This window comes from Ranitomeya imitator, chromosome 2 (genome assembly GCF_032444005.1).
Source record: "Ranitomeya imitator isolate aRanImi1 chromosome 2, aRanImi1.pri, whole genome shotgun sequence".
NCBI lineage: Eukaryota > Metazoa > Chordata > Amphibia > Anura > Dendrobatidae > Ranitomeya > Ranitomeya imitator.
In genome coordinates, this window is record NC_091283.1 from 274,367,245 (window position 1) to 274,380,137 (window position 12,893).

Genomic DNA, 12,893 nt, shown 5'->3' on the forward strand with positions numbered 1-12,893 from the left:
GCTCTCCTCCCCCGACGCGTCTGTATATGTACTGCTCTCCTCCCCCGACGCGTCTGTATATGTACTGCTCTCCTCCCCCGACGCGTCTGTGTATGTACTGCTCTCCTCCCCCAGAACGTCTGTATATATACTGCTCTCCTCCCCCGACGCGTCTGTATATATACTGCTCTCCTCCCCGGCACGTCTGTATATATCAGTGGTCCCCAACTCCAGGCCTCGAGGGCCGCCAACAGTGCAGGTTTTCATGATTTCCTTAGTATTGCACAGGGGTTGGAATCATCACCTGTGCAGATGATCACATTACCACCGATGCAATACTAAAGAAATCCTGAAAACCTGCACTGTTGGCGGCCCTCGAGGCCTGGAGTTGGGGACCCCTGGTATATATATTGCTCTCCTCCCCTGTCACGTCTGTGTATATACTGCTCTCCTCCCCCGGCACGTCTGTGTATATACTGCTCTCCTCCCTGACATGTCTTTATATATACTGCTCTCCACCCCACACATCCTCAGTGGTCTCCATTATTCTCCTCTTTCCAGACATGATGGCCGCCGACGGTTCTGAGCGAGAGGAGGACGGGGGGCCAGAGACGGTGTCCAGCGGAAACATCCTGGAGTCGTTCAATGAGAGCACGGAGATCCGAGATCTGATCACCAGCCTGCGGGACATATGTGAGGAGCTCGTCAGCCGGGAGGTCTGCACACAGAGGTTCATAGGTGAGCAGAAACCATCAGCAAGTAGGCAGAAGACGGACAGATAATGCTGCATTTCCACCACTACCGGTCTTCTCTGTTGTGTTGCAGTTATAATGGACGCCTACCAGGAGCAGCCGCACCTCCTGGACCCTCACCTGCGTAAGTTTCCTCACACTCTCGCTGTGAGTGGAGATTACCACCAGGGGCAGCAGAGCAGTGTGCACAGCTGCACACCTACAGATTACATCACTTGGGGGGCGCAGAGTAGTGTGTGCCCCTCCAGAGCTCACCACCAGGGGGCAGCAGAGTAGTGTGTGCACCTCCAGAGCTCACAACCAGGGGGCAGCAGAGTAGTGTGTGCACCTACAGAGCTCACCACTAGGGGGTAGCAGAGTAGTGTGCACACCTCCAAAGCTCGCCAGCAGAGGGCAGCGGAGTACTGTGCTCACCACCAGGGGCCAGCAGAGTAACACACCTCCAGAGCTCACCACCAGGGGGCAGCAGAGCAGTGTGCACAGCTGCAGATTTCACCTTTAGGGGGCAGCAGAGTAGTGTGTGCTCCTACATAGGTCACCACCACGGGGCAGCAGAGTAGCATGCTCATCTCCAGAGCTCACCGCCAGGGGGCAGCAGAGTAGCGTGAGCATCTACAGAGCTCACACCACCAGGGGGCAGCAGAGTAGCATACACACCTACAGAGCTCACCACCAGGGGGCTGCAGAGTAGCGTGTGCACCTACAGGGCTCACCACTAGGGGGCAGCAGAGTAGTGTGCACACCTCCAAAGCTCGCCACCAGAGGGCAGCGGAGTACTGTGCTCACCACCAGGGCCAGAAGAGTAACACACCTCCAGAGCTCACCACCAGGGGACAGCAGAGTAGTGTGCGCACTTCCAGGGCTCACCACCAAGGGGCAGCAGAGTAGCATGCGCGCCTTCAGATCTCAGCACCAGGAAGCAGCAGAATAGTGTGCACACCTCCAGAGCTCAGCACCAGGGGGCAGCAGAGTAGCACGCCTCCAGACCTCACCACCAGGAGACAGCAGAGTAGTGTGCGCACCAACTGAAAAACCCAACTACGATAATTCGGAATCCCAGAAAAGAGTATAAACCAAAAGAAAAAACAAGGATCCCTAAAAAGTAACTTTTATTAACCCCTCTGTGACCTTAGACGTACTATCCCGTCGAGGTGCCCTGGGCTTATCTGACCCTGGACGGGATAGTACGTCATAGCCGATCGGCCGCGCTCACGGACCGCCCCCGGCACATTAACCCCTGGCACACCGCGATCAAAGATGATCGCGATGTGCCGGCGGTGCAGGGAAGCACCGCGCAGGGAGGGGGCTCCCTGCGGGCTTCCCTGAGCCCCCCGCAGCAACGCGATGTGATCGCGTTGCTGCGAGGGTCTCCTCACCTCCCTCCCTGCTCGAGCCCCGGATCCAAGATGGCCGCGGATCCGGGTCCTGCAGGGAGGGAGGTGGCTTCACAGAGCCTGCTTAGAGCAGGCACTGTGAAGGCTGCAGCGCTGCATGTCAGATCAGTGATCTGACAGAGTGCTGTGCAAACTGTCAGATCACTGATCTGTGATGTCCCCCCCTGGGACAAAGTAAAAAAGTTAAAAAAAAATTTTCCAAATGTGTAAAAAAAATTAAAAAAAATATTCCAAAATAATGAAAAAAAAAAAAAAAATATTATTCCCATAAATACATTTCTTCATCTAAATAAAAAAAAAAAAACAATAAAAGTACACATATTTAGTATCGCCGCGTCCGTAACGACCCGACCTATAAAACTGTCCCACTAGTTAACCCCTTCAGTAAACACCGTAAGAAAAAAAAAAAAAAAACGAGGCAAAAAACAACGCTTTATTATCATACCGCCGAACAAAAAGTGGAATAACACGCAATCAAAAGGACAGATATAAATAACCATGGTACCGCTGAAAGCGTCATATTGTCCCGCAAAAAAAGAGCCGCCATACAGCATCATCAGCAAAAAAATAAAAAAGTTATAGTCCTGAGAATAAAGCGATGCAAAAATAATTATTTTTTCTGTAAAATAGTTTTTATTGTATAAAAGCACCAAACCATAAAAAAATGATATAAATGAGGTATCGCTGTAATCGTACTGACCCGAAGAATAAAACTGATTTATCAATTTTACCAAACGCAGAACGGTATAAACGCCTCCCCCAATAGAAATTCATGAATAGCTGGCTTTTGGTCATTCTTCCTCACAAAAATCGGAATAAAAAGCGATAAAAAAATGTCACGTGCCCAAAAATGTTTTCAATAAAAACGTCAACTCGTCCCGCAAAAAACAAGACCTCACATGACTCTGTGGACCAAAATATGGAAAAATTATAGCTCTCAAAATGTGGTATTGCAAAAAATATTTTTTGCAATAAAAAGGGTCTTTCAGTGTGTGACGGCTGCCAATCATAAAAATCCGCTAAAAAACCCGCTATAAAAGTAAATCAAACCCCCCTTCATCACCCCCTTAGTTAGGGAAAAATAAAAAAAAATGTATTTATTTCCATTTTCCCATTAGGGCTAGGATTAGGGTTAGGGTTAGGGCTAGGGTTAGGGCTAGGATTAGGGCTAGGGTTAGGGCTAGGGTTAGGGCTAGGGTTAGGGCTAGGGTTAGGGCTAGGGTTAGGGCTAGGGTTAGGGCTAGGGTTAGGGTTAGGGCTAGGGTTAGGGCTAGGGTTAGGGTTAGGGTTGGGGCTACAGTTAGGGTTGGGGCTAAAGTTAGGGTTAGGGTTTAGATTACATTTACAGTTGGGAATAGGGTTGGGATTAGGGTTAGGGGTGTGTCAGGGTTAGAGGTGTGGTTAGGGTTACCGTTGGAATTAGGGTTAGGGGTGTGTTTAGATTAGGGTTTCAGTTATAATTGGGGGGTTTCCACTGTTTCGGCACATCAGGGGCTCTCCAAACACGACATGGCGTCCGATCTCAATTCCAGCCAATTCTGCGTTGAAAAAGTAAAACAGTGCTCCTTCCCTTCCGAGCTCTCCTGTGTGCCCAAACAGGGGTTTACCCCAACATATGGGGTATCAGCGTACTCAGGACAAATTGGACAACAACTTTTGTGGACCAATTTCTCCTGTTACCCTTGGGAAAATACAAAACTGGGGGCTAAAAAATAATTTTTGTGGGAAAACAAAAAGATTTTTTATTTTCACGGCTCTGCGTTATAAACTGTAGTGAAACACTTGGGGGTTCAAAGTTCTCACAACACATCTAGATAAGTTCATTGAGGGGTCTAGTTTCCAATATGGGGTCACTTGTGGGGGGTTTCTACTGTTTAGGTACATTAGGGGCTCTGCAAACGCAATGTGACGCCTGCAGACCATTCCATCTAAGTCTGCATTCCAAATGATGCTCCTTCCCTTCCGAGCCCTCCCATGCGCCCAAACGGTGGTTCCCCCCCAGATATCGGGTATCAGCGTACTCAGGACAAATTGGACAACAACATTTAGGGTCCAATTTCTCCTGCTAACCTTGGAAAAATACAAAACTGGGGGCTAAAATATAATTTTTGTGGAAAAAAAAATATTTTTTATTTGCACGGCTCTGCGTTATAAACTGTAGTGAAATACTTGGGGGTTCAAAGCTCTCACAACACATCAAGATGAGTTCCTTAGGGGGTCTACTTTCCAAAATGGTGTCACTTGTGGGGGGTTTCTACTGTTTAGGTACATTAGGGGCTCTGCAAACGCAATGTGATGCCTGCAAACCATTCCATCTAAGTCTGCATTCCAAATGGCGCTCCTTCCCTTCCGAACCCTCCCATGCGCCCAAACGGTGGTTCCCCCCCCCCACATATGGGGTATCAGCGTACTCAGGACAAATTGGACAACAACTTTTGGGGTCCAATTTCTCCTGTTACCCTAGGGAAAATACAAAACTGGGGGCTAAAAAATAATTTTTGTGGGAAAAAAATTTTGTTTTATTTTTATGGCTCTGCATTATAAACTTCTGTGAAGCCCTTGGTGGGTCAAAGTGCTCACCACACCTCTAGATAAGTTCCTTAGGGGGTCTACTTTCCAAAATGGTGTCACTTGTGGGGGGTTTCAATGTTTAGGCACATCAGTGGCTCTCCAAACGCAACATGGCGTCCCATCTCAATTCCTGTCAATTTTGCATTGAAAAGTCAAACGGCGCTCCTTCCCTTCCGAGCTCTCCCATGCGCCCAAACAGTGGTTTACTGCCACATATGGGGTATCAGCGTACTCGGGACAAATTGGACAACAACTTTTGAGGTCCAATTTCTTCTCTTACCCTTGGAAAAATAAAAAATTGGGGGCAAAAATATAATTTTTGTGAAAAAATATGATTTTTTATTTTTACGCTTCTGCATTATAAACTTCTGTGAAGCACTTGGTGGGTCAAAGTGCTCACCACACCTCTAGATAAGTTCCTTAGGGGGTCTACTTTCCAAAATGGTGTCACTTGTGGGGGGTTTCAATGTTTAGGCACATCAGTGGCTCTCCAAACGCAACATGGCGTCCCATCTCAATTTCTGTCAATTTTGCATTGAAAAGTCAAACTGCGCTCCTTCCCTTCCGAGCTCTCCCATGCGCCCAAACAGTGGTTTACTGCCACATATGGGGTATCAGCGTACTCAGGACAAATTGGACAACAACTTTTGGGGTCCATTTTCTCCTGTTACCCTTGGTAAAATAAAACAAATTGGAGCTGAAGTAAATTTTTTGTGTAAAAAAGTTAAATGTTCATTTTTATTTAAACATTCCAAAAATTCCTATTAAACACCTGAAGGGTTAATAAACTTCTTGAATGTGGTTTTGAGCACCTTGAGGGGTGCAGTTTTTAGAATGGTGTCACACTTGGGCATTTTCTATCATATAGACCCCTCAAAATGACTTCAAATGAGACGTGGTCCCTAAAAAAAAATGGTGTTGTAAAAATGAGAAATTGCTGGTCAACTTTTAACCCTTATAACTCCCTAACAAAAAAAAAATTGGTTCCAAAATTATGCTGATGTAAAGGAGACATGTGGGAAATGTTACTTAGTAAGTATTTTGTGTGACATATCTCTGTGATTTAATTGCATAAAAATTCAAAGTTTGAAAATTGCGAAATTTTCAAAATTTTCGCCAAATTTCCGTTTTTTTCACAAATAAACGCAGGTACTATCAAAGAAATTTTACCACTATCATGAAGTACAATATGTCACGAGAAAACAATGTCAGAATCACCAGGATCCGTTGAAGCGTTTCGGAGTTATAACCTCATAAAGGGACAGTGGTCAGAATTGTAAAAATTGGCCTGGTCATTAACGTGCAAACCACCCTTGGGGGTAAAGGGGTTAAATACGATTAAAAAGACTATATTTATCCAAAATACAAGTAAAACCGTATTAAATGTACCTATTAGACCCTACGTCGAACTACAATGAGTCCTGCCTGACAGTGGAGGTAGACACCCTAAATTACTGCGGTAGGTGCCCCTACTCAACGACGGCTGACCCTAGGGTCCCTAACAGTCCCTATAATAAGGGATAGACAAAAGATATTGTCCCACATACACCTCCAATACCCGTGAGAGAGAAAAAAACTAAACAAAATGCAAAAAATAACCCCCAAAAATAAATATAAATAACAAAAAATGAATGTACTTAGTAAATGTACCAGAGGGAGCAGTACAAAGCACAATGTCTAAAGAGCAATGTCCCCCTAGAGGTAAAGTACAGTCAGATGATTAAACCCAACTACGGGTACACAGAGTGTAAAAAATACATATTTTGTCCAAAGAAGATCAAAAGATACACTGCACAAAAGTGCCTTAAATAATCAGTCAATGAGACATAAGATATCGTTATACACACTCCTATCTTATTAAATAAGGTCCAAACTTGTCTCACTGTTTAATGCACCAGTGCTAGATATAAGAAGCAAAAAAGGACTATTAATATGTGTCCTCAAGGTTAGATATGATGTAATAATCAACGGTCTATTAACCACGACAAGATATGGACAAATAAGAACTTCCAAGTAGCAGGGATAAGGCCACAACCAGTACTCAGTATCAATATAAGGAGAGCTCCCCAATGTAAATAGAATGAGGAGTAGAGGACTCAATCATCCTATTGATGCAGATAGATAAGAAACAACATTTTAGCCACCAGTGTACTCATCTATTTGCTGAGGTTTCATGGTGTGGATCCAGCTACTACCAAAAATTCAGACGATTCCATGCAGATAGATATAACCAGCATCTGTCATATTGTCCCCAAACAATGCCCGATGCGTTTTCCCCCCATAGGAAATGACCGGGGTTCATCGGGTTAGGCAGCCACACAAAGGATAAAGGAGCTGGCTAAAATTTTGTTTCTTCAGGGGGCAGCAGAGTCGCGTGCACTGACCGCCGTCTCTTCTCTTGCAGAGTGGATGTTGGATCTGCTGCTGGACGTGGTGCGAGACCGCAGCTCCCCGCCCGTCCTCGTGCATTTGGCCTTTAAGTTCCTGTATATCATTTCTAAGGTAGCTATAATGTGCGCAGTATTTGTTGCAGGCTTGTTTGATGATACACTGCTCCAAACACTTTGCTTTGCCTTAATAAAAAACACAAATAGTTGCATAGTTGCATTTTCTGTCTGCCTGCTGTTACCACTAGAGGGTGCTCTCTGCTGGTGAGCTCCATGCCGTTAGCTCCCTCTATTGGTGACAACATGATTATAATCCGAGAGCTATGGTGAATTCTGTAAACGATCTCCGTGGGGTCATGTGGTGCTGCTCGGGGGTCTCTGCTGAGGCCACACTGTGAGGGTCTCCCCTTGTAGTGACAGGCGTCTGTCCCGCCAGGTCCGGGGTTATAAGATCTTCCTGCGCCTCTTCCCTCATGAGGTGGTTGACGTCCATCCGGTGCTGGAGATGATCTCTGTACAGAACCCTGCGGACCACGAGGTGAGCGCACAGGCAGAGCTGCTGCCGTCAGTGATACTGATGCTGTGGGTGCGGGCTGTTGACGCTGGTGGGGGTGCGGGCTGGTGGCTCTGCTGGGTGTGGGCTGGTGAAGGTGCGGGATAGCGACGCTGGCGTGTACGGCATGGTGACGCTGGCGGGGGGTGCGGGATGGTGATGCTGGATGTGCAGAATGATGACGCTGACTCTCTCTGGGTGCAGGGTACTGACATGGGGTGCAGGATGATGACGCTGGGGGTGCAGGGTACTGACATTGGAGATGCAGGATGATGACGCTGACCCTCAAGGTGCTTCTGGGTTGCACACTGTCATTCGGGCAGCACGGTGGCTCAGTGGTTAGCACAGCAGCCTTGCAGCGCTGGGGTCCTGGGTTCTAATCCCACCTTGGACAACATCTGCAAAGAGTTTGTATGTTCTCTCCGTGTTTGCGTGGGTTTCCTCCGGGCACTCCGGTTTCCTCCCACATTCCAAAGACATACTGATAGGGAACTTAGATTGTGAGCCCCATCAGGGACAGCGATGATAATGTGTGCAAACTGTAAAGCGCTGCGTAATATGTTAGCGCTATATAAAAATAAAGATTATTATTATTATTCCCCTGTTCCCGCCCGCAGACTTGGGAGACGCGGTACACGCTGCTGCTCTGGCTATCTATGACGTGTCTCATACCCTTTGATCTCTCTCGTCTGGATGGAAACCTCTCTGCGGAGGGAGGGCGGATCCGGCGCTCCACCATGGATCACATCCTGGAGATCGCTGAGGTCTGTACTCCATCATCTCACCTTCTGTCTCATAGTCTGGTGCCTCGTCTCACTGATCGCCCCTCTTCTCTGCCCCTCGTCTCCCTGTACTCACTGATCGCCCCTCTTCTCTGCCCCACGTCTCCCCGTACTCACTGATCGCCCCTCTTCTCTGCCCCTCGTCTCCCCGTACTCAATGATCGCCCCTCTTCTCTGCCCCTCGTCTCCCCGTACTCGCTGATCGCCCCTCTTCTCTGCCCCTCGTCTCCCCGTACTCGCTGATCGCCCCTCTTCTCTGCCCCTCGTCTCCCGTACTCACTGATCGCCCCTCTTCTCTGCCCCTCGTCTCCCCGTACTCACTGATCGCCCCTCTTCTCTGCCCCTCGTCTCCCCGTACTCAATGATCGCCCCTCTTCTCTGCCCCTCGTCTCCCCGTACTCAATGATCGCCCCTCTTCTCTGCCCCTCGTCTCCCCGTACTCACTGATCGCCCCTCTTCTCTGCCCCTCGTCTCCCCGTACTCACTGATCGCCCCTCGTCTCCCTGTACTCACTGATCGCCCGTTTCTCTTGCAGTCCTACCTGCTGGTCAGTGATAAGTCTCGGGACGCCGCAGCTGTGCTGGTCTCCAAGTAAGTGTGGACACTCGATGATAGGCTCCCTTTAAAAGGGGTTGACCCATAGTATCACAATGGTGGGCATGCCGGGGGTCTGCTGCCACGATCAGCTGAAACTGCACAGCTCCGTGCTCCATATCGTGTTCGTTCCTGTTTTTGCTTGTCATTTCCTGACCTGCAGTACCAAGAATGTCCCCTACACGGTGTACTGCTCTGCGCTAATCCGGCCCCCGGGACCCCTCATATTACCGTTCTCTCGTCCTTCATTATGTTCCGCAGGTTTATCACCCGCCCGGACGTGAAGCAGAAGAGGATGGCCGACTTCTTAGACTGGTCTCTCACTACGTTATCCAAGGCTTCCTACATGACCATCGAGGGGACCATCGCCATGGATGGGATCCTGCAGGCACTGGTGAGTAGCACCCGGACTACAACTCCCAGCAGGTGCTCCAGTCTGCAGGTTATCGGGCGCTGCTGTAACTCTACAGACAGATCTGTGCACTGACATTCCTCCACCAGAGGGCGCTGCTGTACCTCTACAGACAGATCTGTGCACTGACGTTCCTCCACCAGAGGGCGCTGCTGTACCTCTACAGACAGATCTGTGCACTGACGTTCCTCCACCTGAGGGCGCTGCCGTAACTCTACCGACAGATCTGTGTGCACTGACGTTCCTCCACCAGAGGGTGCTGCTGTACCTCTACAGACAGATCTGTGCACTGACGTTCCTCCACCAGAGGGCGCTGCCGTACCTCTACAGACAGATCTGTGCACTGACGTTCCTCCACCAGAGGGCGCTGCCGTAACTCTACAGACAGATCTGTGCACTGACGTTCCTCCACCAGAGGGCGCTGCCGTACCTCTACAGACAGATCTGTGCACTGACGTTCCTCCACCAGAGGGCGCTGCTGTACCTCTACAGACAGATCTGTGCACTGACGTTCCTCCACCAGAGGGCGCTGCCGTAACTCTACCGACAGATCTGTGTGCACTGACGTTCCTCCACCAGAGGGTGCTGCTGTACCTCTACAGACAGATCTGTGCACTGACGTTCCTCCACCAGAGGGCGCTGCCGTACCTCTACAGACAGATCTGTGCACTGACGTTCCTCCACCAGAGGGCGCTGCCGTAACTCTACAGACAGATCTGTGCACTGACGTTCCTCCACCAGAGGGCGCTGCCGTACCTCTACAGACAGATCTGTGCACTGACGTTCCTCCACCAGAGGGCGCTGCTGTAACTCTACGGACAGATCTGTGCACTGACGTTCCTCCACCAGAGGGCGCTGCTGTACCTCTACAGACAGAGCTGTGCACTGACGTTCCTCCACCAGAGGGCGCTGCCGTAACTCTACAGACAGATCTGTGCACTGACATTCCTCCACCAGAGGGCGCTGCCGTACCTCTACAGACAGATCTGTGCACTGACGTTCCTCCACCAGAGGGCGCTGCTGTACCTCTACAGACAGATCTGTGTGCACTGACGTTCCTTCACCAGAGGGCGCTGCTGTACCTCTACAGACAGATCTGTGTACTTACGTTCCTCCACCAGAGGGCGCTGCTGTTTCTTCATTCGGATCCGTGCACTGACGTTCCTCCACCAGAGGGCGCTGCTGTAACTCTACAGACAGATCTGTGCACTGACGTTCCTCCACCAGAGGGCGCTGCTGTAACTCTACAGACAGATCTGTGCACTGACGTTCCTCCACCAGAGGGCGCTGCTGTAACTCTACTGACAGATCTGTGCACTGACATTCCTCCACCAGAGGGCGCTGCTGTGTTTCTTCATTCGGATCCGTGCACTATGACTTTCTCCCTCCTGATGGCGCCACTTTCTTGCTGTTGCTCCCATTACAGTAGATCCCTCAGCCTTATGTAATGTGATCAGGGCTTCAGATTTAGAAGCGTCACCCCCCCCTCCCCCCTCCACCGTAGGCATTAACCCCTTGCTTCCCGTCCTCCTGCTTGCATCATGCAGCGACCTGCTGCTCCCGTCCCGTCACTGCTCCATAATCTGATAATTCGTCTTCAGGGTTTGGCCGATCACCTGCTCATTAGTCTGAAGCGATACTCCGCTTAAGCAACACTGAAACCGGGCCTTGCCTCGCAGCCACGGCTTTACAGCTCCTCTAATCCGGCACCCGGTAATCCAGAAAGTCCCATTCCTCCCTGGAGTGTTGTAGTAAGATCTGTGGGGTCCGATCGCTGGGACCTCCACCTGTCGATCACAGCTTTACATGTCGCCCTTCTGCCATCCTATCTACATCACCCAGCTTTCCCAGATCCCTGAGTGTCCAGGATAACCGATGCGTCCTTCACTTTCCCACTCGGACCCCCGGTATCGCACTCCGCTGAGGGTCTCCTCCCATGACAGCTGCGCCTGTCAGGACTCCTGCGGCAGCCGTACACCTGTCACACACCTGTCGGCTTCAGCCTTACAGGTGCGCTCTCCCCACTGTGGGGGTCTGAAAGAGACCTCATAGCCTGCTGGGAGGTATAGTGCCTACATATTAACCCTGTAACAACGGCGGGGGGTGTAAGGTTAATCCCCAGGGCCACCACCCCGCGATTACATGTCAGGTAGGTTGGGGCCCCGGGCCTCGTCTCACCCGCCTCTTGCGTGACACAGATGCCATCATCTTCTTCTGGTCGCCTCCAGCAATGGAACTGGAAAAACAATTCACGGTAATTAGGGCCATGAATAATAGTGCGAGGAGCCGAGCCATCACTGGCCTACATACCGGGGAGAGGAGCAGGACCCCCGTCGTGCCATCACTGGCTTACATACCGGGGAGAGGAGCAGGACCCCCGTCGTGCCATCACTGGCTTACATACCGGGGAGAGGAGCAGGACCCCCGTCGTGCCATCACTGGCATACATACCGGGGAGAGGAGCAGGACCCTCGTCGTGCCCTCACTGGCCTACATACCGGGGAGAGGAGCAGGACCCCCGTCGTGCCGTCACTGGCCTACATACCGGGGAGAGAAGCAGGACCCCCGTCGTGCCATCACTGGCCTACATACTGGGGAGAGGAGCAGGACCCCCGTCGTGCCATCACTGACCTACATACCGGGGAGAGGAGCAGGACCCCCTGTCGTGCCATCACTGGCCTACATACTGGGGAGAGGAGCAGGACCCCTCATCGTGCCATCACTGGCCTACATACCGGGGAGAGGAGCAGGACCCCCTGTCGTGCCATCACTGGCCTACATACCGAGGAGAGGAGCAGGAACCCTCGTCGTGCCATGACTGGCCTACATACTGGGGAGAGGAGCAGGACCCTCCGCCGTGCTATCACTGGCCTATATACTGGGGAGAGGAGCAGGACCCCTCATCATGCCATCACTGGCCTATACACCGGGGAGAGGAGCAGGACCCCTCGTCGTGCCGTCACTGGCCTACATACCGGGGAGAGGAGCAGGACCCCCGTCGTGCCGTCACTGGCCTACATACCGGGGAGAGGAGCAGGACCCCCGTCGTGCCATCACTGGCCTACATACCGGGGAGAGGAGCAGGACCCCCGTCGTGCCATCACTGACCTACGTACCGGGGAGAGGAGCGGAGCAGGACCCCCGTCGTGCCGTCACTGGCCTACATACCGGGGAGAGGAGCAGGACCCCCTGTTGTGCCATCACTGGCCTACATACCGAGGAGAGGAGCAGGAACCCTCGTCGTGCCATCACTGGCCTACATACCGGGGAGAGGAGCAGGACCCCCGTTGTGCCATCACTGGCCTACATACCGAGAGGAGCAGGACCCCCGTCGTGCCATCACTGGCCTACATACCGAGGAGAGGAGCAGGAACCCTCGTCGTGCCATCACTGGCCTACATACCGAGGAGAGGAGCAGGAACCCTCGTCGTGCCATCACTGGCCTACATACCGGGGAGAGGAGCAGGAC

The 12,893-nt window shown here is 51.1% G+C and overlaps 1 protein-coding gene across 1 annotated transcript in view; it reads left to right on the top strand.

Moving 5' to 3' along the window:
* TBCD (tubulin folding cofactor D) overlaps positions 1–12,893 on the top strand; it is a 118,489-nt gene that overhangs the window by 1,159 nt on the left and 104,437 nt on the right. The window contains exons 2-8 of the mRNA XM_069749271.1: positions 541–717; positions 805–855; positions 7,101–7,198; positions 7,520–7,621; positions 8,254–8,400; positions 8,954–9,009; positions 9,274–9,406. Coding sequence (XP_069605372.1) covers positions 543–717; positions 805–855; positions 7,101–7,198; positions 7,520–7,621; positions 8,254–8,400; positions 8,954–9,009; positions 9,274–9,406 — 762 coding nt within the window. The 5' untranslated portion in view covers positions 541–542. The remainder of the gene's footprint in view (positions 1–540; positions 718–804; positions 856–7,100; positions 7,199–7,519; positions 7,622–8,253; positions 8,401–8,953; positions 9,010–9,273; positions 9,407–12,893) is intronic.